General features: G+C 57.6%; 1 protein-coding gene across 1 annotated transcript; it reads left to right on the forward strand.

Moving 5' to 3' along the window:
• The first annotated feature begins 19 nt into the window (after positions 1-19).
• On the forward strand, positions 20-23,683 carry MORN1 (MORN repeat containing 1). Its single transcript, XM_029230259.1, is given in 10 exon segments — positions 20-95; positions 1,236-1,307; positions 2,211-2,309; positions 2,797-2,907; positions 3,809-3,899; positions 4,479-4,566; positions 13,204-13,306; positions 14,276-14,380; positions 22,897-23,020; positions 23,421-23,683. Coding segments are annotated over 10 exon segments (1,008 nt in total). The 3' UTR covers positions 23,560-23,683.
• The last annotated feature ends 2,829 nt before the right edge of the window (positions 23,684-26,512 follow it).

Here is a 26,512-nt window from a genome sequence, read left to right on the forward strand (position 1 = left end):
GGGAAACTCTAGAGGCAAGATGGCGTCCGCCCGTGATGGGTGCGCGAGCTCCCGCCTGGCGCGCCGAGACCTGCCGGCTCGGCCACTGCGGGACGGTAACAGCCGACTGCGCCCTACCGGGCCTCGGTCCAGATGGGAGGGAGGCGGGCAGGTCCGGGCGCTCGCTGCGTGTCCCCGCACACGCACTTTCACTTCAGGAAGTCCAGAACCCGCAGCCCCCAAGCCCAGCGGGGCTCCCCACGCGCGCCTCCTCCGAGCCCAGCCCGCAACCCCCGGCAGCCTTGTCGCCCCCAATTGGGGAGGGACGCGCGTTCGCGTGTCCCGGTGCCCGCGGGATGGGCGGAGTCCCGCGCCCAGAGTAGCAGAACCGGCCGTGTCTTGGAGACCCAGCCGGCAGGAACCGAGTCGACCCTGGGTGTCCCTGCGTCCTGGCAGGGGTCGCCTCATCTGACCGCGCCTCCCAACGTCCCCGACGCGCGGTCAGAGGAGGTTTGATAGAACCTGTTCATAGAATGGAAAAAACGGGGCCGTAGAGATCCGAGTCCACATCTCTTAACTTCAGGTAGAACCCGAGCCTCGTTTATGGCAGGTACCAGAGTCTGGCAACCCCAAGCTTCCCTAGAAATGCTCGCCCCAAGTTGGCCTTGAAATAGGGGGGCTGGTGGGAAGGGGGCCCTGCCCCCTCCAGGAACTACTGGAGTTGGGGGATGGTGCACCCAGCAGCTGACTGGCAAGAAGTGACGATGGGCAGCCCCTCCTTGGATGCAAGTGTGGATTTTGTCTGGAGGGCACAGGAGGCCACAGGGGGGATGAGGTCCCTGCAGAGAGATGACCGGGACGGCTCTTCCCCTTGTGCCCTCACTTACCCCCAGCTAATTCGGCTCAGTTCAAATGTCCCCTCTCAGGAAGGCTCCCCACCCCCGCGCACACACATCCACCCTCCCACCAACCCGCACGCTCCTTTCAAGGACCCTGCGCTCACTCCTAGCCTGCCTCCCCCGGGGCCTCTCTGCACAGAGTAGGTGCTCAGCGTGTCTGGTGCATAAACAGATGAACAGGGAGAGTCGTGACCCAAACTGAGCCTTTGGGGAGCAGTGGGCAGGGGAGTTCACTGGGGGTGAAGCCACAGACACCTGGAGAAGCCCCCGGGACGGCCCGCACCTCAGTGCTTGCTGGTCATCAGCCAGGTCACCTGTGTCTCTTGCTAACCTGTGCGCCCTCCTTTCAACATTCAGGTTACGGAGTCTACGTTTACCCGAATTCTTTCTTTTGATATGAAGGAGAATGGAGAGGAAGCAGGAAACATGGTAAGGATGGGCTGTGGCCTCTTCCTGCAGCCATGCCGCTGATGGCCCGTGTCCCTGCCGATCTGGGGGCCACACAGGTGCTGGCCACACCGGGCCCTCAGCACTCACTAGTGCCCGTGAGGGGCCATCCTGCAGCGCTGGAGGCCTGGACAGCTCCCCTGGTGCTGATGAAATCTGCTTTTCTTTTTTGTCTGATGATAAAGAGACTGCCTGTTTTTGTAGAAAATCTAAGCAGCAGACGAAAGCAAGTATCCAGTGAAAGTCCCCTGGAGTCCCCCCCAGAGGCAGGCCTGAACTTTCCAAAGTTTACACGCATGGTTTTGTGCCTGTTTGGGGTTCTGTCTGCTCACATCCTCTGCCTGGTTTTCTACTGGAGGATTGATCTTTCAGTATTTTCTCATGAGCTATTTTTATATCTGTTGGCTGCCAGGATTTTCTATATTTTGAACCTTTTGACTTTTATTGACTTTTCTTGTAACGTTTTTGCCCCACGGATGTTTCTCACTTTTGTGTTGAAATCTCTGGTTCTCTTCCTGGCCTGGACAGAGTGGTTCCTCCTTTTTGAAATGTATGCTTCAGTGTCACCTTATGACCACAGACTCTCTCTCTCTCCTTCTGCCACTTGGGGACTTGGCCGTCGAGTCCCCTCTGAGGAGGTCTGGGGGCGGGGTCCTTGCACTTTCGATGGCCAGAACAGCAGGAAGACGCTCGGTCATGTTTCACGGACGTTCTTGTTGGTGGACGTGTGTGGGTGAGCCTGCAGAGAGCACGTGCTGGACGAGAGATGGAGCCAAACGCAGAGACTCACGGCTCCGCGCTCGTCCCTGAGAAACAAGCCCGGCCACACGCATGCCCCAGCGGCCACTCCCAGCCACTGCCTGACAGCACGACGTCTTTCACCAGGCCAGGGCAAACTTCTGCTTAAAGACGGGAGTTACTACGAAGGCGAGTTTGTAGACGGAGAGATCACGGGAGAGGGCTGCCGGCACTGGGCCCTGACAGGTTAGCTGGCCCGATGCTTTCCTCCTAAACCAACCTTGGTGTGAGCTGGCCCCTCCCTCCGGGTGCAGAAGGTACTTCCATCAGTAACCTGGGGACCCCTGGTTTCCCTAAGGTGTCTCATAATGGCCTCGTGCCAGCCTGGGGCAGGGTGGCCACACTGCTGCCCGCAGAACCTCAGACCCCCACCGGCAAGCGGGTGTTGGGTTCTCAGCGGAGAGAAGCCTCACGCCACGGACTCTGGCCTGGCGGGGCCTTTGCCCCCAGCACACAGATGCCCCAGAGAGGGTCCCCTTGCGATGGAGTCTGCACGTACACTGCTGGGAGGGAGGGAGTCCCATTTCCCTTGTTCAGGGTGAGCGGTGAGATAAAGGGACACCGTGTTCTGCTACCACTGCCCACGGGTCGGGCAGGAACTACTGGTTACCCCGCTGGACTCAGGAAACGAGTCTAACCCTGGACACCGCTTCCCGCCTCCCATCCACACCAGGGAACACCTACACCGGACAGTTTGTTTTGGGAGAACCCCAAGGACATGGCGTCATGAAGTACAAAGCCGGCGGACGTTACGAAGGGGAGCTCTCCTGCAGCCTGAGAGAAGGTCCGGGGTCCGCGGGAAGGCGTGAGGCATCGGCCTCGGGGTGGACACTGTGGGGCCCGTACCCGAGCCTTCCCCGGATACTGACTTGGGGCCTGGACGGGCCTGGGCGCGAGTGCACTCCCCGATCCGGTGAGGTTCGGAGCGCAGGGCTCACAGCGAGCCCATCAAACCTGGTGACTCAGTTCCCTGCTCTGCCATCGCCCTCAATCCCGTGTCAGCAGTCTGGCCTGGGCTCGGCCGGGCGGGTCTCCTGGACTCGCTGAGGGTCGCAGTGGCTCAACCAGCACTGTGGGTCCTCTTGACCCTCGGCTCGGTCACCTCCTCCACGTCCTATGGGACCCAGCCAGTCAGGAGGCCACATTCCGGGGAGCATCAGGCAGAGCCCCGGGGTCGCCGGAGCCAGCGGAGCAGTCCCAGCCCCCGACAGCATGCCCGGCGCGGGTGCAGCTCTGACCCCTCCAAGGCCTCCCGTGAGGGGTCAGGACGCCCCCCTTCCTGAGTGTCCAGGCCCTGAGACTCCGTGTCCTCACGAGCACTTCCTCTGGCCTTTGGGCCCTTTGAGTAGGTGGTAGAGGCCCTGCACGACTGACGGTCCTCAGCGTGAACTCGCACCTGCAAGCTGGCCTTGACCGCGCGGCAGCACCACCCCAGCCGGACAGCAGAGCGTTTCAGTCTCCGATGCTGGGGGGCCGGGGCGCCCCCACCCTCCCTCAGCACCTTGAGAGCTGGACTCAGAGCCGCTCCCGCTGCGTGTGGATGCCAGGCCGCCCCAGATCGGATTGCGGGGCCGGGGGACCCCCATGGGGCCCAGCTACAGGGGGTGCCGACCCCATCCTTCTTCTAGACACCCCCCTCCCCAAACGGAGGTACGAGGTGACCCTCGACTCTCGCCCGCCTCCAGGACAGGGGAACCTGGTGGACGCAGATGGACAAGTGTACTGGGGGTCGTTTCACGACAACAAGCGGCACGGCCAAGGGCGGATGGTCTTCCGGTGAGTCCGCCATCCTGTGGGCCGTACCCCCATTGAACACCCAGCCCTGAAAGTACGGTCTGTGATTTTTTCATATGATCCTGCAATTTCTCCCTCAGTTACTGACATTGGTTCTGTGTGTATTTAGTAGAAAGAACATCCATTCCCCTCCTTCAATGAAACACCAGGTGAGAAGGTTGGGTGGGTGCGAGGGTGGAGCGGGGCCGAGTCGGGTGACGCCCGCAGGCTCTCAGCTTCGGGCCCAGTGCTGGGCGTCTTTCACACTCCAGGCAGTTTTCGTGCAAAATTTTGCCCTTGGGATTTGCAGGCCCCCCCATTTCCTTCCCGTTTTCCTCTCCAAACCTTCACACCTGGGGCCCAGCAAGCGGGGCCTCCTGTCACTGCACGCCACCGGGCACCAAGGCCACCTGCCCCTCTGGCTGGGCCCTGGCAAGGCCACAGCTTGTGCCATCTGTTCTGGGCCTATTTTTGCCTTGGTCCCGGGGGTGCGTGCTGAGCCCCAGTCGGAGGAGCCGGTGTGCGTCACACAGCCACCTGGCCCTTCCCAGCCTGAGAGCAGCCTCTGCGTTTGTCCCTCAGGAACGGAGATGAGTACGAGGGTGACTGGGTCCGGGACCAGCGCCAGGGCCACGGGATACTGCGCCATGCGGATGGCTCCATCTATGAGGTACTGGACCCACCGGCCGGGCGTCCTCTGCTCCTGGTGCCGCCCGGGGTGCAGCCCAGGTGCTGCCCTTCTGACCCTGCGATGTAGGGTCGGCCACCATTCCCTTTTCGCTGATGAGAAGATGCGGTTCAGAGAGCTTAAGGGCCACACGCTAACACCTTTCCGTCCCGCCTGGTTCCTGAAACACCCCATGACCCAACACTCTCTCCTGTGGGAATGGCCTGGTGAAGCCTTTTTAAGAGGAGATACCCGTGGGGTCCCAGTGCCCTCGATAACCTGGGGAAGCAGGCGAGGACCCCTCCCTGCTGCTCGCAAGCAGGGCTCTGCGCCCCACCCCCCATCATCGTGGCAGCTGCTACTCTCGGGTTGATGGGGGGTTTTAGGTGTCACGAGGCCAAGAGATTCAGGCACGTGGGAAGACCTTCTCGGGCCCCCAGAATCCATCATCCTTGTGCTTCCCGCACACCGTCCTGTCGGCCCGGCCGGCCCTGCAGAGATGCAGCCAGGGGCCAGAGAATGCCGCGTGAGCCAGGTCTGAAGGATGGGAAGGGTCCGCCGCATGGAGACCACAGGGAAGGGCATTGCAGGCAGCAGAAGGGCGAGGCTGGGCTCCAAGGCAGGAAGAAGCCTGCGTGGCCAGAGCAGGGGTCAGGGGAGGCAAGGCAGGAGGTCCAGGCAGTCCCACGCATAGGCCTTGGAGCCACGAGGGGTTGGAGTTTTATCCTACACATCACAGAAAGTGCTGGAAGGAGTTGGTGACCTGATCCCTGTGTTTGGAAGGTTTCTCTTGCTCTCACTCATGGAGAGAGGTGATGGCGGCCTGCATGGGGTGTAGAACCAAATTTGGGGTGGTTTGGAGGTACAGACACTGGACTGGTTGACAAGAGCAGAAGCGAAGATGTCCCTGCATTTTTGGCCCAAGCGTCAGGCGGATGGTGGTGATGCCTGAACCCTAATCCACCGGAAGACAGAAGTCACACCAGTAATTGAACATGAAAGTATTAACTAGTGAAAGACAGCAAAATACTCAAAGGCGTAAAAGCAGGAATATGGCAAAAGCAAATGCGAAAGTGGCCCCAGGAGGTGCCCCCAAAGATGGGGTGGGGACCGGCCTGGTTGCATCCTCGGGCCTGACCGCGTGGGGCTGAGGCCGTGGGAGATGTGACTTGTGGCACGTGGTAGCTTTGGGAGTGACTGAGCTGCCACCGAGCTCGGCTGTGATGCGCCAGCTGAATCTGGGCCTCGGGAGCCGAGGGTTGCACGTGGCTGTGGATGTAGTGACGGCGGCGCGAGGCCCTTGGTGTCCTGGACGGGAGCTCAGGTCTGCACTCAGCTCCAGCCACGGTCCTGAGAGTCCCTCACTTCTCACAGCCTCAGGGCTGAAACAATTTGATTGTGTGGGTTGCAGAATTAGGTTGTCAGCTGAATTCGTATCTTTGCCAAGTTTCTCATGTGAAAGTTAAGAGTGGAGATTGGGAAAGAAGTCCCAGGAGACGAGGGAAAGCCCAGCCCCTCCGGAGACTCAGACCTTGCCGACAGGGGGTGTGGCCACAGCCCGCTGGGTTGGAGGAGCTTCCCTGGGCGTCTGCTGCCAGCCGCCGGGGCCGTGTGTGCAGGAAACCCTGGGACACAGAGGAACTCGCCCAGGACAAACCCCTGTGCCTGAGGGGTTAGGAGTGGGCACCCTGGAGCCCGAGGGAAGCCTCTTCCCCGCAGGGTCCCTGCAGCGCCCAGCACGGCACCAGCTGGCAAAGTGACACGTTTCAGGGTCCAGCTCCCGGAGCACAGAGTCGGGCAGGAAGGGTCGTTTGGGGGCTGAGAAGCAGTAAACTGGTAACTGGCCAGGGCGCTTCCTGAGATGGAGTGGCCTGCTGGGGAGTGTGGAGTCTTGCCCTGGCTGCGAGGCTCCCCCCGGCATGCTCACCTTGCCTGCTTGTAAAATGCAGAGCTCTGCTTAGGTGACACCACCTCCCAGGCCCCTCCTGGGACCGCAAGTCCTGGTCTGGGTAGCCAGCCACTCCCGGGGTGCCGCCTGGGCCGCTGCGGTTGGCAGTTTGCGCCAGAGCCCATTTGCAGATGCCGCTGTGCCCCGGCCAGAGCTCTGCTTCTTCTCCCCAAGGGGGACGTCTGTCCATCCTCATGGGGCCAGGCTTTAGGGCTCATCCTGGGCAGCCACAGTCACTGGCCTGAATTCTCCAGAGCTGCCACGGAAGAGGGAAACACAGGGGGACCTGGGAGGATCTTCCTCGCTCGGAACCCCCAACAGCGTCCACACCTCGCGGGCTGGGGGTGTGGGGTCGCGGTTCTAGTGCTGGCACTGCCCTCAGCTGCTCTCTGGCTCCCCGACTCTCTGGACCACCGTTCCAAAGACGAGGAGGCCTCCCAAACCAGGGGGTGGCCGAGCCCTTGCCTTCTTCCAGAGAATCCCAAAAGCCTCCGCCCCCACCCTCCACCCCGCGTGCCCTTCCCCCAGAGGCAGCTTGGGCCCCTCCAGGGCCTCTGCATCAGTGGCCTGGGCACGGGGGGCCCTGCTCGGGCCTCCCCAGCAAGTCGCTGCTCAGCCGGGGGGCCGGGGGCTCTCCGCCGCCATCCGCCAGGGGGCAGCCCGGCCCTGCCGACCGCCCGGCCCTGCAGGGGGCTCCTCCGCTGGCTGCGGAGCTAGAGCCGCGTCCCTCCGAGCGGATGCCCAGCGGACGCCGGCTCGGATGTCAGGCGGGAGCCGGCAGAGTGCGAGGGGCTAGCGGCTTCGTCCCCCCGGCGCTTTGCAGGTGAACGAGGGTCCTTCCCCAGGATTCAGGCCGTCCGCCTGCGTTCCTGCTGCTCAGCGATGCCCCAGCCTCTCAGGTCCGCGCGACCCAGACCCTGAGCACCGGGACACGCAGCCCCGCGGTCGCAGCCACGACCATGTCCTGAGGGCCCCGGGAGGACAGCCAGGCCCTGAATCCCCACGTCCCAAACAGCTTCCCGACGGTGTGGACACAGGAGCTCCCAGCTCTCAGGGCCCGCCTCTCCGTGCTGTGGGGATGCCTCCTGCTCCTGACCTCTAACCTGTGACCTCTGGGCATGAAGGGTCCCCTGGGAGAGATGGAGCCGCCAGAGGGAGTTGGCATGTCTCCCATGAGGGTACAGCTGTCCCCAAGCTTTCACTAGGCAAAGAGCTTTCTCTATTTTTTAACTTTATTGCAAAATACACATAACATAAAATTTACCATCTCATCCATTTATAAGTGCACAGCCCGGTGGTATTAAGCACATTCACATTGTTGTGTAGCCACCACCACCTTCATTTCCAGAACTTTCTCTTTTCCCCAAACTGAAGCTCTGTCCCCATTAGACACTCACTCCCCAGCCCCCGGCCCCCGCCCTCCTACTTTCTGTCTCTATGGATCTCCTCCAGGGACCTCATAGAAGTGGGGTCGTGTAGGATGTGTCCTTTCGTGTCTAGTTCATTGGACTCGGCATCGTGTCCTCCAGGTCCATCCACGTTGGGGCTGGTGTCGGGACCTCCTTCCTCTTTAAGGCTGGCTCCTGCTCTGCCGTGTGGGTGTTCCTTCCGCGCTGCGTCCGGCTGCTCGTCCATCGACAGACACTCGGTCTCTCTCCACCTCTTGGCGCCTGTGAGTGATGCTACTGTGAGCACCGTCCTGCTCCCAGCTCTGGGAACGGCGCAACTGCTGGGCCACGTGGCGATTCTATTTTTAACTTTTTGAGGAACCTCCACACCATTTTCCATTTTCCATTCCCACCAGCAGCGCACCAGCGTTCCAATTTCTCCACATCCTCCCCCAACGCTTGTGTTTTCTGGGGGTTTTGTGTTTGTTTTTTGTTTATTTATTTTTGGCTGCATAGGGTCTTCGTTGCTGCACGCAGGCTTTCTCTAGTTGCGGCGCGCAGGCTTCTCATTGCGGTGGCTTCTCGTTGCAGAGCGCAGGCTCTAGGCGCACGGGCCTCAGTAGTTGTGGCTTGTGGACTCTAGAGCGCAGGCTCAGTAGTTGTGGTGCACGGGCTTAGTTGCTCCGCGGCATGTGGGATGTTCCTGGACTTCCAGGGCTCGAACCCGTGTCCCCTGCGTTGGCAGGTGGATTAACCACTGCACCGGCAGGGAAGTCCCATGTTTTCTGCTTTTCAAATAACCGCGGTGCCAATGAAGTGATTAAGAGACAGGCACCAGGCAGCCCCTCGGAGAGCAGCGTCCTCCGGGGCCGCCTCCGTGGAGCCTGGGGACAGACTGTGGGCTGTGGAGGCGAGCGCACACCTGGCGGAGGGGACAGAGGGGTGCTCTCCAGTGAACCTCAGCCTCTGTGCACATGGAATGTTCCTACCTGTGCGGCTGTGCCGTGGTGCCACCAGCAGCTGCGCTTCTGCCCGTCCCGGGGCACCTCCGTGTGCATTGGCTGCGTTTCTCGTGTTGGCGTTTCTCTGCATTTCTCGAAGGGAGGCCTGCTGGGCGGCGCACCTGCTCACCGCACAGAGCAGGTGGTCGGCCTCATGCGCATCTTCACCTGCTGGTGGCTCCCAGCCTCCCCTCTCCTCACCTGTGCATCTGTAGGAATGCCAGGGGCTCCGTGTCCCTGTGCCACTGTCCTGGCCGGGAGGTCACAGTCCAGGAACGGGGGCCTAACCGTGAGAAGCATCTGGGCCCGTTGGCACATCGTAGGAGGAGGGGCCTGGGCTGCCAGAGCAGAACCGGCACTGCCCCATGTTCCCGGTGGGGTTCTGCGCATACGGGTGTCAGGGCCCGGAGTGTGAAGGCAGCTTGTATTTGCATCAGCAGAGCTTGTCACGCTTTGAAATCCAGGGGACTTACGGCCAGGACCGTGGAGGTCAAAGACACCTTAGGGACCCTGCTGTTAGCTGGGAAGCGAGGGGCATTGTGTCTGCAGAGAATGATGGGCAGGGGCCACCAACACTCTGGCCTGTGTGGCCACTGCTGCCCCAGCAGGCCACCCCGAAAGCTGGAGATCCCGGGCCCCTGCAGCCGCAGGCCCAGGCAGGTGACCCGGGGCCACGCCCCTCCCTGGTCTAGGAGCCGTGGCCTCAGGAAAGTCCTCACCTGCTCCAGGAGGGAGTTTGGCGACAGTGGGAAGTCACCTCCCCCAGACTGGATGCCATCAAAGAAGATGCTGTGGATAGCCGGGCCCCAGCCCCCCCTGGTGTGGTCGGCCAAACCCCGGTGCCCTGGGGAGGACTGGAGGTGGGGAAGAGATGGATGAGCTGGGAAGGTGGGCTTCTGACTGGGGCGGAGATTCAGAGTGTGTCTGGGAGCGCCTGAAAACGCAACAGGGCAACGCAGCCGCAGAAGCAATTCCAGGGAAAGCACCGTCACTTTTCCCGGGAATCTGTTAACTAGAAAGTGCTTCCCGAAATGAGAAGAGTCAGGTGTGTATTTCTCACAATTTATTCAAACTCGTGTGTGGTGGGGAAGGCACCCAAGCGGCCCCTCGTCCCACCCCCGACTCCGTGCTCTTCAAAGAAAGGACCAGGGAAGGAGTTCTGAGCACATAGGTCCCCATCCTGGAGCTGAGAGGCCCTGGGGTTGCCTCAGCCACCACCGGCCAAAAGATGTGCCCCACTCACCCCACGGGGCCTCTCCTAACAGGGACCCTGCGCACCCGTGCTTCGCGTGCAGGGTGGCCCGGCCATCCTCGCATCTTCCTGCACTGCACCAGCACACACAGGTCCTCACCTGCACGGGGAGGAGAAGGAAGAGCCGCCAGGCGCAGAGACGCGTTAACACGTGTTTGTTCGCGCTCTGGTGCGTGTCAGCTGACTGAGAAAGGGCAGGGTTTTCGAAAGCATGATTTGTAACATTAATTAGATTCTACGCTGTTGGATGAGTTACACTGCTGGAGTGTATCGTGTATCTGTCCTGGGAAAGCGCTGTGTTGCAGCCTGAGCTGGGGGGTGGGGGGTCTCAGATTATGGGAGCGCGATTAAGCGGTCGGTCAATGCGTGGATGGCGAGGACTGCACAGTGACTTGGCGGGGAGCCTGACCCTGCTCACACCCAGCGGGCCGGAGTGGGCCGGGGCTTCGTGGTCTGAGGGGCACGTTCACTGCCTGTCTGCTCTGTACGCGGCAGCCCGTGCGCCCGCAGGCCATGCTCCAAGGCTCTGTGTGCTGGACCCGCCTGAGTCTGCTTCTGGCTCCCAGGCAACCCTAGGCCCTGCCTGCCTTCTTCCTGAAAACCCACGCTGCGCCTTCGCAGAGGGCCAAGGGGCCGGGCAGGGCGTGCAGAGACGTGGACCCCGACACGGTCGAGGGCCCCAGTGGCCATCGTGCTGTTTGGAGAGGAGCCCGCGCTCATTCGAGCCCTAGTTGTCCCCATGGAGCCCTGCCCTGGGAAGCTCATGCCCCAGAGCAGACAGACAGACGAGACGGGACCACGACTGAGAGGGAAGGGAGAGGCCGCTGGGAGGGAGCCGCGGAGCGCCACAGAGCTCGGCCCTCTTTGGCGGGAGCGCTCAGAGTCACGTGATGGAGAAGCTCGAACGGAGGCCGAGACCGTGTCACGGGGGCAGGCGTGCGCGCGCACTGAGCTCCCGCCACTTCCCCGTGGCTGGAAGCCCCGTCTCCCACCTGCCCCTGGGCGTCCTCCCCCGTCCATCCCGCAGGGGCGGTGACCCCAGCACCGCTGCCCAGGACAGGGGTGAGGCCTGCGCTTGTGCGGGCAGGCAGCACACTGGCCCCGGGCACAGAGCGGGCGCAGCTCCAGCTGGGGGCGGTGTGCGGGGGAGGCAGCCGGGCCCCACAGGGGGGTGTTTGTCTCTGGAGGCGACCACCCTTCCCCGGGGCCACCGGCCCACTGCCCAGGCACCCCAGCACAGAGCCTCAGACGAGGGCATGAACCTCTACGTAAAAGGGCGGGGGGCGGGCGGGGTGATGAGTTGATTTGTCTCCTGAGAGGCTGCGTTCGATTGGCCGTGAGACCTGCTTCCCGAGTTGAAACCGGTCACTTCTCAGGCCTGGGGACGGCGGCGTGAGGGAAGCGAAGGGTTCCGGCGACTCGTTCACCTCTGAGGAGCACCACTGACCCCAGCAAACCGACTACGGGGCTCGAGCTGGGAGAAGCTCTGACGTCAGTGTGCTCTACACAGCTGGGGGTGGGGGGCGGCTCCCTGCCCCCGAGGGCTGGCCCCACCCAGACTCAGAGACAATGGCCCAGCTCGGCCAGGACCCTCCCTCTCTGCTCCCCCCCAGTCACCCCGCCCATCGCGATCACTGAGCATTGCTGCCTCCACCACACAGTAGACACAGGTGCACACGCCGGCATGCATGCACACCTATGCACAGGACCCCTTCCTGGGACCAGGCATCAAGCTGCTTGGAGTCCACACTGGCTCCGGGGATGGTCAGCTAGTGACTCTGGGGCTCCCCAGCCCCAGCCCAGGACGGCAGCACGGGGCCCACTGGGTTGGCGGCGGTCCCTGCTCTGGCGTGATACCTGGGGCCTCGCCCGCTCTTTGGCCTGGCACGCTGCCTGCAGACGTGAGCCACGTCTTAGGGGACGTCGATAGACCGTCTGCGATGTCAGCCGTGCTGGCACCGAGCTTTCCGGGCACACAGCCCGAGTGTGGGCCCAGAGGGCAGAGCTCTCTGGGTCTGGGGGCTGGAGGGATGAGGCTGCCCTGCGGCTCCAGGCCTCCCGTGGGGGGGCACAGCCACGCCTCTGCCCAACTGCCACCCCCAGCTGGCAGCCGGCCCGTCCTGCAGCCGCGAGCTGTTGCCTTGCCGCTACTGCCATGCACCCACCAGGGCGCCGCAGTTGTCTGGTGCCCCGGCTGGAGGGGGAGCCGCGGCCGGGCCCCTTCCCTGTCACCTTGTAATGTGAACACAGCGACCGTGTGTTCCAAACAGCCGTGGAACCTGTTCCCCCAGATCTTGGGGTGTCTGAGCTCTTCAGGGGCCGTTCCCACAGGCCCCACCTCCCAGGCGGCCCCTCCCGAGGGCCTGAGGGGCTCCCGCCAACCGGAGCCCGGCCCCAGCTGCTGGGCGGCCTCGGGCCACTCGGAGGGCTGGGCAGGAAAACAGGAGCCCAGTCAACTTTTGCTAAAGAGTGAATCGAACCAAAACGCGCCTGTGGCTAATGCTTCTTCCAATAGGAGTAATTCATAGCTGAATAAAATCCCATTAAGATCTCGAACTTTTCCAGGAAAACAGTCTTCCTGCTCTTTGGCACCATTCTTCCGCTCTGTCGTGTGTATCGTTTACAAAGCAGGCTTATTATGGGGGTGGCAGAGTTGGGGTGTGCAGCGAGTTGGCACTGCCCCCAGGGTGCGGCTGTGTGGGTTCCCAGTGTGATTTTAATTGGCCTTTTTGTTATCAAGGAGCGTGTCAGAACGCTCAGCACCTCGACCCCGCAAGCCTCCGCTCGCTTGCCTGCACAGTCGGCCTCCCGTGACTCTGCACAAATGCAGTATCTTTGTGTTAAAAGGGTTTTGTGCTAAAAAGTGTGCCCTTTGGAGCCATATTTTCTTTGCATTTTGTATTCGGGCCATTGTCTCCAAACTTCCTGGCTTCTTAAAGTTCAAAGGGCAGCGCCTTCTGCAGAGGTCCCCAGGGGCCTTCGGAGCCTGGGGGGCCGCCGGGCTGTGAGGCAGGGAGACCGGCCCGTCTGAGCCCATGACTCTCTCCACAGGGACGGTGGCACGGTGACATGTTCAGTGGACAGGGCAGCATGGCCCACTGCTCCGGGGGCGTCTACCGAGGGCTGTGGATCGACGGCCACCCCATGAGGAGGTGCCCCCGGCCTTGCCGCTGGCCCCGTGGGGTCCTCTTGTGGGGTCACGTCTGGGTCTGGCCGTGTCCTTTCTCAGGTGGCCCTGGGCAGTCTCGCGGGAGGTGTGGACCAAGCGGGGCTGGATGGAGTGGAACCTAGAATCCCCTTTCGGGAGAAACATGCTCTGCTGTGGTTTCACGGGGCTCGTGACACGCAGAGGCCCCCGTCAGACCCTGGACCCAAGTGGTCCTGCTTCAAGCAGGGCTCCCAGCCTCGGGGTCTCCTAGCCTCGGGGTCTCCCACCCACGGGGCTCTGGGCGTCTGGCCCCCCTGCACAGCCTCCATCCAGCCCCCCACCCTGAGCTCTCTGCACTGCAGTGTGCGCACAGGTGGCCTGTGGCCTGCAGGTTCCTCTGCTGGCGCCTCACCCTCCCCGTGTTGCCTCTGGGCATGGGGGCTTCTGTTAGACTCCAGGGACTTGGGTCACCGATCAGAACCCTGGTGCCAGGTCCACGGGTGCAGCTGCTCACTCAGAGCTGTGGGTGGACCCTGCTCACCAGGCCAGCTCCCAGGCAGAGAGCCACAGCCTCGTCCAGCACACATCAGGTCGCTGACTCAGACGCACGCAATGCGGGGCCCGGGTCCGAGCAGTGGGCGGGAGGCCGTGCGGGAACGTGCCCCGGGTGCACTGGGCACTGCTGGGCTGTCACCTCAGCTCTGCCGTCCCCCTACCGTGATCAGGTCAGTTCTGAGACGACCCACTTCAAATCACTGTAGCCGGCCCTCAGGACGGGGTTAAGGTCACGGCGTCAGTGACGGTCCCCCAGCCCTGACAGCTGTGCCATCCATGCGCCCCCCACCCCCGCAGCGCCCCTCAGGGACACGGTCAGGCCTGAGCGGCTGCACAGGGCATTCAGGATGCGGGATGCAGACCCGTGGCACTCACCGCCCTGACCCCACGACAGGTGCGCTCTGCTCTCCCCAGCACAAGCTACAGGGATCATGATTTTGGGTCCGGAGGTGATGGACGTGGCCCAGGGATCTTCCTTCACATTGACCATTCAGCTGCAGCGGGACGGTGGGGAAGTTGCCATGAGTAAGTGTCTCCAGGAAGGCGGCCAGGGTTATGTATTCTTTTCAGAAGAATAAGCAGTTGTCGGGTTCTGAAGTAGCAAAAACGCAGACAAGATGCCACAGGTGGCTTCTGGCCTCCCGGCTGCACCCAGGTCACCCCGTTCCCAAGTCCTCGCTGCCAGAGCCTCGGCAGAAAGGGCAGTGGGCGTGCGAACCCTCCAGCCGGCGGGAGGCCGCTGTGCGGTGCATGTGCGTGTGTGAGCACATGGGCTCTGTGTGTGCATCTGTGTGCATGTGCGTGAGCACACAGGCGGCCCTCCCGGTGGCCACACACTCAGAGTCAGAGGACAGAGGAGGCCATGTGGGCGCCGGGCCAGCCGCTCAGCCTGGCAAGGGGAGGGTTTCTCAAGCTCCTCGTGGGGTGACCAAGGTGGACAGACGCCCATCCGTCTGGGCTGCGTCTAGATGCTCAGTCAGCCGTGCGGCCAAGCAGAGGGACGACCGGGCTTCCCGCCCCGTGAGCAGAGCAGACCCAGAGGGACGGGGCGGGACCACCGGAGACAGACGTTCCTGCACAGTGGTCCAGCTCGGTTCCACGGCTCCGCGTAGGAAGCATGACGTGCAGCATAAACCAAGTATATTTAGTCACAATTGGCTTATTTTAACAACTTTATTGCAGCATAATTTACATACCATAAAATTCATCTATATTCAGTGATTTAATGCAGGGTTGGGCGACCATTGCTACACCAGTTCCATTTCAGCACATTTCCTCCACCCCAGAAAGACCCCTCATTCCTGCCCTGTTCCCACCGTCCATCCCAGGCACCACAAATGCCTTTTCCTGGACACTGAGTGTAGATGGAATCTCACTTGTGGTCGCGCTCTGCTCCTCCCTCCCGCCCAGTGCGCGGTGCTGCTCTCCTCTTTGTGGACCACTAGCCTCCCATCCTGCCCGCCCAGTACTTTGCTCACCTGCGTCCGTGGGCGACAGTCCAGTCCTTGGCACTTGGCTGCTGTGAGCATTCATGTGCAGGTTTTTGTGCAAACATGTTTCATTTCTCTCAAGTATATATTTATGAGTAGAATTGTTGGGTCAATTGTTGGGTAGGTTCGTGTTTAAATTTTTCAAGAAATGGCCAAACTCTTTTCCAAAGTGTCTGCACCATTTTACCATCCCATTAGCAATGTACGAAGGTTCCGATTTCTCCACATCCTTGCCAGGGCGTAGCCATCCTGAGGATGTCAGGGGGCATCTCCTCATGGATTTTTGTTTTCTTTGTTTTTTTCTTTTGGTTGTTTTTTGGGTTTTTAAAAAATCTTTTGGCTGCACCGCGCGGCATGCAGGATCCTAGTTCCCTGACCAGGGATCAAACCTGCACCCCCTGCAATGAAAGCACAGAGTCTTAACCACTGGACCGCCAGAGAAGTCCCTCCTCATGGTTTTGATTTGCGTTTCCCTAAAACTAACGACGTTGAGCAGCTTCTCGTGTGCTCATTGGCCATTTGTACGTCTTCCACAGAGAAATATTTATTCATATATTTCACCTTTTTTTTTTTTTTTTTTTGGATTGGGTTGTTTGTCTTAGTTATACAAGTCCTTTATGTATTCTGGATACAAGTCCTTTAGCAAATATATATTTGCAGATACTTTCTTTCAGTTTGTGGCTTATCTTTTAATGTTGTCTTTTGAAGGGCACAATTTTAATTTTTTTTTAAATTTATTTTATTTATTTATTTTTGGCCACATTGGGTCTTTGTTGCTGCGCACGGGCTTTTCTCTAGTTGCAGCGAGCGGGGGCCACCCCTCAGTTGCGGTGCACAGGCCTCTCATTTTGGCGGCCTCTCTTGTTGCGGAGCACGGGCTCTAGGTGTGTGGGCTCTGTAGTTGTAGCTCGTGGGCTCCAGAGCGCAGGCCCAGCAGCTGTGGCGCACAGGCCCAGTTGCTCCGCGGCATGTGAGATCCTCCCGGACCAGGGCTCGAACCCGTGTCCCCTGCATTGGCAGGTGGACTCCCAACCACTGTGCCACCAGGGAAGCCCTAAAATTTTGATAAAGTACAGTTTGTCATTTTTTTCTTTTATGGACCATGGTCTTGGTGATCTAAGGATTCTTAGCCCAAGTTCACAGAGACTTTCTCCTGTTTTCTTGTACAACTTTTGCTCTTACATTTAGGTCTCTGATCCCTCTTGAATTAATTTTTGTGGGTAAGATAGAGGTCTAAATTCATCTTTTTTCATGTGGACTCCAGTTGTCCCAGTGCCATGTGTTGAAAAGACTGTCCTTTCCCCACTGAATTGCCTGGGCACCTTGGTCAGAAGTCACTTGACCGTAAGGGTGAAGGTTTATGTCTGGACGTCAGTTCTGTCCATTGATTGATGTGTCTATCCTTACGCCACTGCCACACCATCTTGATTATTGCAGCCTTCCAGTATGCTTTGAAACTGGAGATTCCTCCAACTTTCTTCTTCTTTTTCAAAATTGTTTTGGCTAATCTGGGACCTTTGTATTTCCATATAAATATTTTAGGATCAGCTTGTCCATTTCTGTGCCCCCAAAAAGGAAAGAAAACAAGCTGCTAGGATTTTGTCAGGGATGCATTGACTCAAGCTGGGAGAACCGCCATTAGCAGCGCTGAATCCTCTGATTCGTGAACATGACACATCTCTCCACCTATTTTTCTTTACGTTCATCAATGTTTGTATTTTTCAGTGAGCAAGTCTCGCACTTTTCTTAAATTTATTAATAAACGATCAGTGATTTATTATTGTTTAATTATAATTTGTTTATTAATACATTTGTTACATTCTTTTATGCTATTATAAACGGAATTGTTTTGTTATCTTCACTTCAGAAATTACTAGACTACGGTTGATTTTTACATGTTGATCTTATATTCTTTGACCTTGCTGGTTATTTCTGAGGATTTCTTAGGATTTTCTATACACAGGATCATGTCGTCTACAAATAAATACAATTTTACTTCTTCCTTTTCAGTCTGGATGTGTTTTCATTCCCGGCAGCAATGGCTGAGGGTTTTAAACCCTCCACCTCCTCGCCAGCACTTTTTGCTCTGTCTTTCTGGTTATAGTCATCCTAGTGGGCAGGAGGTGGTATCTCATTGTGGTTCTGATTTGCATTTCCCTAATGAGTGATGATCTGGAGCATTTATTTTCATGCACTTATTGGCCATTTGTACGTCTTCTTTGGAGAAATATCTATTCAGATCCTTTACCCATTAAAAAATTGGGGCAGGGCTTCCCTGGTGGCGCAGTGGTTGAGAGTCCGCCTGCCGATGCAGGGGACACGGGTTCGTGCCCCGATCCGGGAAGATCCCACATGCCGCGGAGCGGCTGGGCCCATGAGCCATGGCCGCTGAGCCTGTGCGTCCGGAGCCTGTGCTCCGCAACGGGAGAGGCCACAACAGTGAGAGGCCCGTGTACCACAAAAAAAAAAAAAAAAAAAGATTGGGGCAACTTGTCTTTTTATTGTGAGTTATTGAGAGTTCTTTATATATTCTGGATACAGCTCCCATATCAGATATCTGATTTGCAAATATCTTTTTCCCATTTTGTGGGTTATCATGCAGTTTCTTGATGGTGTCCTTTGAACACGTACGTTTAAATTTTTTTTTTTTTTTTTCGGTACGCGGGCCTCTCACTGTTGCGGCCTCTCCCGTTGCAGACCACAGGCTCCAGATGCGCAGGCTCAGCGGCCATGGCTCACAGGCCTAGCCGCTCCGCGGCATGTGGGATCTTCCCGGACCGGGGCACAAACCCGTGTCCCCTGCATCGGCAGGCGGACTCTCAACCACTGCGCCACCAGGGAAGCCCATACGTTTAAATTTTGATGAAGTCCAATTTACCTATTTTTTTCTTTTGTTGCTTGTGTTTTTGGTGTCATATCTAAGAAGATTGCCTAGCCCAGAGTCATGAAGACTTATTCCTATATTTTCTTCTAAGAATTTTATATTTTTAGCTCTCACAGGTAGACCTATTATCTATTTGGAGTTAATCTTTGTATATGTTTGGTAGAATTCAATATGAAGCCCATCTGGGCCTGGAGTTTTCTTTGTGAGAGGATTTTTTTGTTTTGTTTTGTTTTACATCTTTATTGGAGTGTACTTGCTTTACAATGGTGTGTTAGTTTCTGCTTTATAACAAAGTGAATCAGTTATACATATACATATGTTCCCATATCTCTTCCCTCTTGCGTCTCCCTCCCTCCCACCCTCCCTATCCCACCCCTCCAGGCTGTCACAAAGCACCGAGCCGATCTCCCTGTGCTGTGCGGCTGCTTCTGTGGGAGGATTTTTAACTACTAATTCCGTTTCCTTTGGATATAGAGCTGTTCAGTTTATCTATTTCTTCTTGAGTGAGTATGGTGTTTTGTGTCTTCCAAGGTTTCAGATTTCTTGGCATAAGCTTGTTCATAACACTCCCTTGCTCCCCAGTTAATGAATTGATACCATCTCTCTTGTTCTTAATATTGATTATTGGTGTCTTCTTTCTTTTTTTCCTGACTAGTTTAGTGAGAGGTTATCAGTTTCATTGATAAACAGCCAACTTTTGGTTTCATTGATTTCTCTATTGTCTGTTTTCTATTTCATTAATTCCTATTTTGTTTTGTTTTGTTTTTTTAAATTTATTTTTGGCTGTGTTGGGTCTTCATTGCTGCGCGCGGGCTTTCTCTAGTTGCAGCAAGTGTGAGCTACTCTTCATTGCGGTGCGCAGGCTCCTCATTGCGGTGGCTTCTCTTGCAGAGCGTGGGCTCTAGGCTCACGGGCTTCAGTAGTTGTGGCACGCAGGCTCAGTAGTTGTGGCTTGCAGGCTCTAGAGCACAGGCTCCATAGTCGTGGCACACAGGCTTAGTTGCTCCACGGCATGTGGGATCTTCCTGGACCAGGGCTCGAACCTGTGTCCCCTGCATTGGTAGGTGGATTCTTAACCACTGCGCCACCAGGGAAGTCCCATTAATTCCTATTTTGATCTCATTATTTCCTTGCTTCTGCTTAGTTTGGGTTTAATTTGCTCTCCTTTTTTAGTTTCCTAAGGTGGAAAGTTTCTAACGTTATTTCAGACCTTTCTTTTCTAATATAGAAGTTTATTGCTATGAATTTCACCCTTCATACTGCTTTAGCTGCATCCTACAAATTTTGACATGGTGTGCTTTCATTTTCATTCAATTCAAAATACATCCTGATTTTCCTTTTGAGTTCTTTTTGGACCCAAGAGTTATTTAGAAGTGTGTTGTTTCATTTCCAAGTGTTTGGGAATTTTCCAGAAATCTTTCTGTTATTGATTCTAACTTAATTCCATGTGGTTAGAGTCATACTTTGTATGTCTTGAATTCTTTTAAGTTTTTTGAGACTTGTTTTATGGCTCAGAATATGGCTCAGAAGAGTGTGAATTCTGCTTCTGAGTGGAATTGGGTGGCATATTCTATAAATGTCAATCAGGTGAATTTTGTTGACCCTGCTGTCGAGTTTGCTATATCCTTGCTGATTTTCTGTCTGCTTGTTCCATCAGTTATTGAGAGTGGTATGTTGAAATCTCTGATTATACTTGTGTTTTTGTCTATTTCTGCTTTCATTTCTATCAGTTTTAGCTTCATGTATTTTGAAGCTCTATTATTAGAAGCATAAACATTTAGGATTTTTATGTCATTTAATTAACTGACTTCTACAATCCCAATCTTTATGCTATTGTTTTAGTACATTTTACATTCATGTATCTAATAAACTTTATGATACATTGTTATTATTTTTGTTTAAACAGTCATTTACCTTTTAAAGAGTATTTAACAAACAGAAAAGGAAGTCTCACCTGTTAGTCTCATCTGCTGAGTTACCATTTCTGGTCCTCATTCCTTCCCATGGATCCAGATTTCCATCTGCTACCATTTTCCTTCTGCCCAAAGGACTTAACTTTTAACATTTCTTGTCATATGTGTCTGCTGGTGATGAATTCTCTCAGCTTTCGTACATCTTGATTTTGCTTTCCTTTTTGATAGACATTGTTACCGCATACAGGATTCTGGCTCATCTTCCAGGTGAGCTTTGTGGTGTCACCTTGTCTGCATTGTTTTCTCTGAGAGATCTGCTTTCATATCCCTGTACAAATGTCCTTTTCCTCTGGCTGTTTTTCAGGTTTTCTCTTTTTCACTGGTTGAATAATTTGATTGTGATCCGACATGGCGTAGTTGTCTTCGTGGTTCTTGTGCTTGGAATCTGTTGAGCTTCTTGGATCTGTGGGTTTATAATTTTCATCAAATTTGGGAATTTTCCAGCCATTATTTCTTCTGATAATTTTTCTGCCCCCATTTGGGGGACCCAAAGCAGTGGGTAGCCTCTGCCCCCACTTTGGGGACCCCAATTTTCCATGTATCAGGCTGCCCCCCATCCATGGATTCTCTTTCCCACCCTCCCTCCCTTCCTTTTTTTCTTTTTTCTCACAGTGTCTCATTCTGGATCATTTCCATAGTTGTGTTTTCAAGTTCATGAATCTTTTTTTCTGCAGTATCTAATCTATTGTTGATCACATCCGGTGTGTTTTTTCATCTCATGGTTTTCACCTCTAGAATCAACTTTGTTCTTTTTTATTTTTATTTATTTATTCATTCATTTCCTTGGCCGTGTGGCACGCAGGATGTTAGTTCCCCCACCAGGGATCGAACCCGCAACCCCTGCAGTGGAAGCACGGAGTCCTAACCACTGGACCGCCAGGGAAGCCCCACCTTTGTTCTCTTTTATATCTTCTGTGTCTCTACTTAACTTTTGAACACACGAATACAATTATAATAATAACTTTCAAAAACATCCTTTTCGGGACTTCCCTGGTGGTGCGGTGGTTAAGAATCTGCCTGCTAATGCAGGGGACATGAGTTCGAGCCCTGGTCCGGGAAGATCCCACGTGCTGCGGAGCAACTAAGCCCATGCGCCACAACTACTGAGCCTGCGCTCTATAGCCCACAAGCCACAACTACTGAGCCCATCTGCCACAACTACTGAAGCCCGTGCACCTAGAGCCCGTGCTCCACAACAAGAGAAGCCACCGCAATGAGAAGCCCACGCACCACAACGAAGAGCAACCCCCGCTCGCCGCAACAGAGAAACCTGCACAGCAACGAAGACGCAATGCAACCAAAAATAAATAAATAAATTAATTCAAAAACAACCAAAAACCTACTTTAAAAAAAAATGATGTCCTTTTCCACTGTGTCAGTTCTGGGTCAGTTTGATTGAGTTTCCTCCTTGTTATGGGCCATACTTTCCTGCCTTCTCTGCCTGGTAATCTTTGATTGGATGTCGGACCTTGTGAATTTTACCTTGGGGGCTAGAGACACCTGTGTCCCTGTAAACATTCTTGACCTTTGTTCTGGGGCGCAGTTAAGTTGCTTGGAGACAGTTTAATCCTCTCAGATCTTGGTTTTTGGATTTGTTGGGTCTGCAGGGGGCCTCAGTCTAAGACCAGTCACCCCCCCATTACTGAGAATTCTGCTCGACATGCCCTGACTTCTGAGTTCTCCAGCCTGGCTGACAGGACGAGCAGGCCTCCCATCCTGCTGGGGCCTCTCGTTCTCCCCTCACTCATGCTCTGATCTGTGCTGCACTGACCCTGAGGTGCCCCTCTGCTCTGCTCCTGCGTGGGCCTGTCTACCAGCCTCTACCCGACCCGCTCTGTACCAGCCCCGCACGTCCTCTCAGGGCAGGAACTGGGCAACTGTGGAGTCCGTTGTGTGTTTCCCATCCTTCGGGAACCTCTGTCCTTGCCTGACGTCCAAGGTCTTGAAAACCACAGTCTCATTCAGTTTCATCTGCTCTTTGGTTGCTCCGAGTAGGAGGGTCCGTGGGTCCCAGTTACGCCCTCTGGACCAGAACCAGAAGCCGATCAACCCACAGTTGTCTCTACACTTGGCTCCTTGTCTCCCCAAGTCCATGACGTTCTGGTGTTTGCCCTGCGTGTCTCCTTTTACGATCTCAGCAACTCGAGGCTGCACTGGGCCCTCACTGGCACTGGTCAGTGCTCGTTGTTGACCCCAAGCCCCCGAGTGCATGTGACCAGGCCTGTGCTGGGTGCCTCGGGGATGTAGGCGAGTGGGTGGAGCCCATCCCCCAGGCTGAGGTGGGAGATGGGTGGCCGTGTGCTCAGTCGGTCCCCCACGGCCCTGAGCCTGTAGCCGGTGAAGCCCTGAGGCCAGCCAGCAAGGAGAGGCCCTCCCAGAGAGTAGGGACCGGTCAGGGCCAGAGGCACAGAGGTGCCCTGCGGCCCGGAGCTGGACTCAGGTCGGGACTCCCAGGACAGGGTGGAGCGGGTAGGCAGAGGGTGGACAGTCGGCTGAGGGCCAAGAGGAGTAGTGGGCCCAGGAAGGTGAGCGGAGGGCGAGGTGCCCGTGCTCTTGGCCCCTGGCAGCGCCCTGCTCCTCCTGGACACTGTCGCAGACATTCCTCACGGAGGCCGGGGTGGGGGGCTGGGGGGACCCAGGTGCTGCCGCCCCGCCCCTGCAGCCCTCGGCAGCCCCTCTCTCTCCTTCGGGAAGGTGAGGGTGGCCGGGTGGTGGAGATCTCCGCGGGTATCCGATACATGCAGCTCCCAGCTTACTCGGAGGTCAGCTTTTTCAAAGTGGACGATGGTCACAGAGAGACACCCATCCAGACCCCGTTGTGAGTAAGGGTGACCCCGCGCGACACCCATGAGGGTGGGGAGGGGTCCCTCCTCGACTCTGCTCCCCCGAGCCCCTCCCGCACCCCTCCTGCTCCCGCCAGGACACTGCGGGCACTGGGGTCACGACGCACTCTGTCTGGCGGAGGGGGAACCAAGGTGCCTCTGACTGTGGGGTCCGGGCAGGGAGGGGGTTCCAGGCAGAGGGCAGGGAGGCAGGGAGGCCAGGGCTGCGGCGAGACACCCTGCCTGCCCCCACTTCCTTCCCACCACCCTGGTCTCCGAGCGGCCACCTCAGCCCTTCCTCCTACCTGGACTGGCCCCTGGATCCCCGTGTCCCCGCAGCCAGGTGTCACCCAGCTCCATGTCGAGCAGAGCCCAGCCCTGTCCTTCCCTCCTCAGTGGGTTCCAGTGCATCTCCTACCCTCTGTCCGGCCCCAAGTCCAGAGACCTGGAGCCCAGAGCTGCCCTGGAAAGTGCCGGCGCCAACTCCCCACTCCCTGAGGGAGACCCCTGCGACCTGCCCGGTGAGTGGGGTTAACCAAGGGGTCAGCAGTGGGCAGCGCAAGCTCAGGGGTGCATGGGGTGACAGCGGTGCCCCCGAACCTGGGCAGGAGGAAGTGTAGTTGATCCCTGAGAACAGTGGGCCTGGGAGACACGGGGCGTCCCAGGAAGACATCCCAGACAGCTCCGAGGGGCGGTCGCCGTGGCGATGGGTTAAAAGGCGGGCTGGGGGCTGCCAACCTGGCGTCCGGGCTGCTGGGCGTGCTCGCCGTGCAGACCCAGGGCCCCCGGTGGGGGAGGGGCGGGGTGGGCTGGGATGAGTGGTCCGGGCCACTGCACCGCTGTCCTGGGCTGTCCATGTGCACAGCCCTCATTGCCGTGAACGCAGAGTGAAGTCAGTTTGTTCGTGCCCTGTGAGCCTGGCAGCAAGTGAGGCCCCCGGGCCGCTGGTCTCAGGGCTGTTTCTGTTCAGGGCTATCCCTGGAGGGTGGCAAACCCACCAAGGCCGCTGCCAGCAGGAGGCCTGTGTCGGCCTGGACAGGACACCGTGTAGGAGCCCTCCCCCAGGTCACCCCCGGCTCTGTGGGGACCTTGCGGGCCCGATGGTCACACGTGTTCACCTGGTTTTCCGACCGACTCCACCCTGCCTGGAGCACAGGGCCGACAGCATCTCTGTGTGCGCTTGGCTCCAGGATCTTCATGGAGATGTGGCTCCGGTGTCGGGCAGAGCCCGCACACCCCAGGCCCGGGCAGCGGAGACCTGTCTCCGTGGAGTGTGGGCCTAGCTTCGCCACGGGTCTTTTCTGGAATTACTCCCGGAAGCTGGTGCTGGAGCTTGGGCTGAGTTGGTTTAATCCCTGCAGTTCATGCTCAGGGATCGAATCCTCCCGCAAACCCAGGGCTCGCGTCTTCGGGGAGAGTGGGCCTGTGAGCTAACAGGGGGCGTCCCAGCCACGCATCGGCTGATCAGCTGCCGGGGGTCCCACCTGGTCCCCGGGGCCCCGACACTTCTGTGAGGGCTGCTCGGTAATTGGGGCTGGGGTCCCTGACGGGCAGATGCATGCACACTTCGGTTTAGGGCCCTCATGCTCTCCTCAGCCTCTCTTTTTATTTTTAAATAAATTTTTATTTATTTACTTACTTTTGGCTGCGCTGGGTCTCCGTCGCGGTGTGCGGATTTCTCATTGCGGTGGCTTCGCTTGTTGTGGAACACGGGGTCTAGGCACACAGGCTTCAGTAGTTGTGGCACGCAGGCTCAGTAGTTGTGGCTCACAGGCTCTAGAGCGCAGGCTCCGTAGTTGTGGTGCACGGGCTGAGTTGCTCCGCAGCATGTGGGATCTTCCTGGACCAGGGCTCGAACCCGTGTCCCCTGCATTGGCAGGCAGATTCTTAACCGCTGCGCCACCAGGGAAGTCCCTCTCCTCAGCCTCTTGAAGGGGCCCCCATCCCTCCAGTTAGGATTCCAGCCCTGGGCGCCACCAGGTGGGTGCGGGGCACAGATTTGCCGTGTCCGGGGCCGTGCGGTGCTGAGATGAGGCACGTCCAGACTGAGCCCCAGGTGCCTCCCTCACGGGGCAGGCGGGGCCAGCCTGGCCAGAGACCCCATCTCTGCTTCCGCCTCAGTTTATGGAAGCAAATTTGGCTGCATTGTCATCGGGGAATGTGCTTGTATTTCTGTGTAAAAGCGCTCACTGGGTGCCAGGCCCTCCGCTGGGAGGGCTTTCAGAGCCGCTAGGAGGTCTCGGTGGAATGCGGAATGCGAGCCCCGCGTCGCTGAGTGCGGGCCTGCGGGCTGGACTCAGCGCAGCTCAGCACGGGCATTGAGCTGTAGAAAGTGCCCCATAGGGAAGCCGAGGGGCACAGACCCGCTGGGTTCCGGCCGTCACCCTTCTGTGTTCGGCGCCAAGTCGGAGGGCCCTGGGTCCCCGGCAGGAGCATCTGGGGACTGGCCGGAGAGTCTCCATCATTTTCCAGCTGACCCTCCCTGGGCTTCAGTTTGCTCTTCTGCCAGATGAGGTTGTCACAGCGTCCACCTCCAGGACGGCTGACCGAGCCCCTGCGCCCCACTCCGTCCCTGTCTCGGGTCTGACCCGGAAAGTGCCCCCGAGAAGGGAGAGGGCCCGCCGCCCAGAGCTCAGGGAGGTGGGCTCCCTTCTGCTTTTGCTCCTCCTATAGCACTGATGCTTCCCGTCGTGCGAGCGGGTTCACGCAGGACCGTTCCCAGTGAAAGTCTCCCCCCACGGACACAGCTGCAGCAGAGCATCTCCCCCACGATGACACTCGCCCTGCCCCCGAGCCCCTCGGACGTGTTGCGGGGAGCCCAGGTCGGCCCAGGGTGGTGAACACGCTGCGTCTGTCTGTCCTCCGTCTGTCCTGTGGTGCACGCTCCAGCCCTGCCATGAGGAAGTGAGCGGTCAGCCTCCAGTGAGGAAACGGCTTCAACTCGGGGGCCCTGCACCCCGTCAGCAGGAAGGCAGACCCTGGGCTGCAGGCCTGGGGGGCACCCAGTCGGACCTGGGACCCTGGTGGGCAGAGCAAAGCCTCAAAGTGGCCAGAGGGGGACACGGGGCTGCTGGGCTAGGGAGGGAGCAAGCGTTTTCTTTTTTTTTTTTTTTTTTCTTCGGTACGCGGGCCTCTCACTGTTGTGGCCTCTCCCGTTGCAGAGCACAGGCTCCGGACGCGCAGGCTCAGCGGCCATGGCTCACGGACCCAGCCGCCCCGCGGCATGTGGGATCCTCCCGGACCGGGGCACGAACCCACGTCCCCTGCATCGGCAGGCAGACTCTCAACCACTGCACCACCAGGGAAGCCCTCTTTTTTCTTTTTTTAATATTTATTTATTTATTTGGCTGCACCGGGTCTTAGTTTTGGCACACAGGATCTAGTTCTCTGACCAGGGATCGAACCCTGGCCCCCTGTACTGCGAGCACAGAGTCTTAACCACTGGAACACCAAAGAAGTCCCAAGCCTTTTCTAATTCTAATACAATG

Source organism: Monodon monoceros, unplaced genomic scaffold (assembly GCF_005190385.1).
Source record: "Monodon monoceros isolate NGI ecotype Baffin Bay Population unplaced genomic scaffold, NGI_Narwhal_1 Super_Scaffold_18, whole genome shotgun sequence".
NCBI classification, from domain to species: domain Eukaryota; kingdom Metazoa; phylum Chordata; class Mammalia; order Artiodactyla; family Monodontidae; genus Monodon; species Monodon monoceros.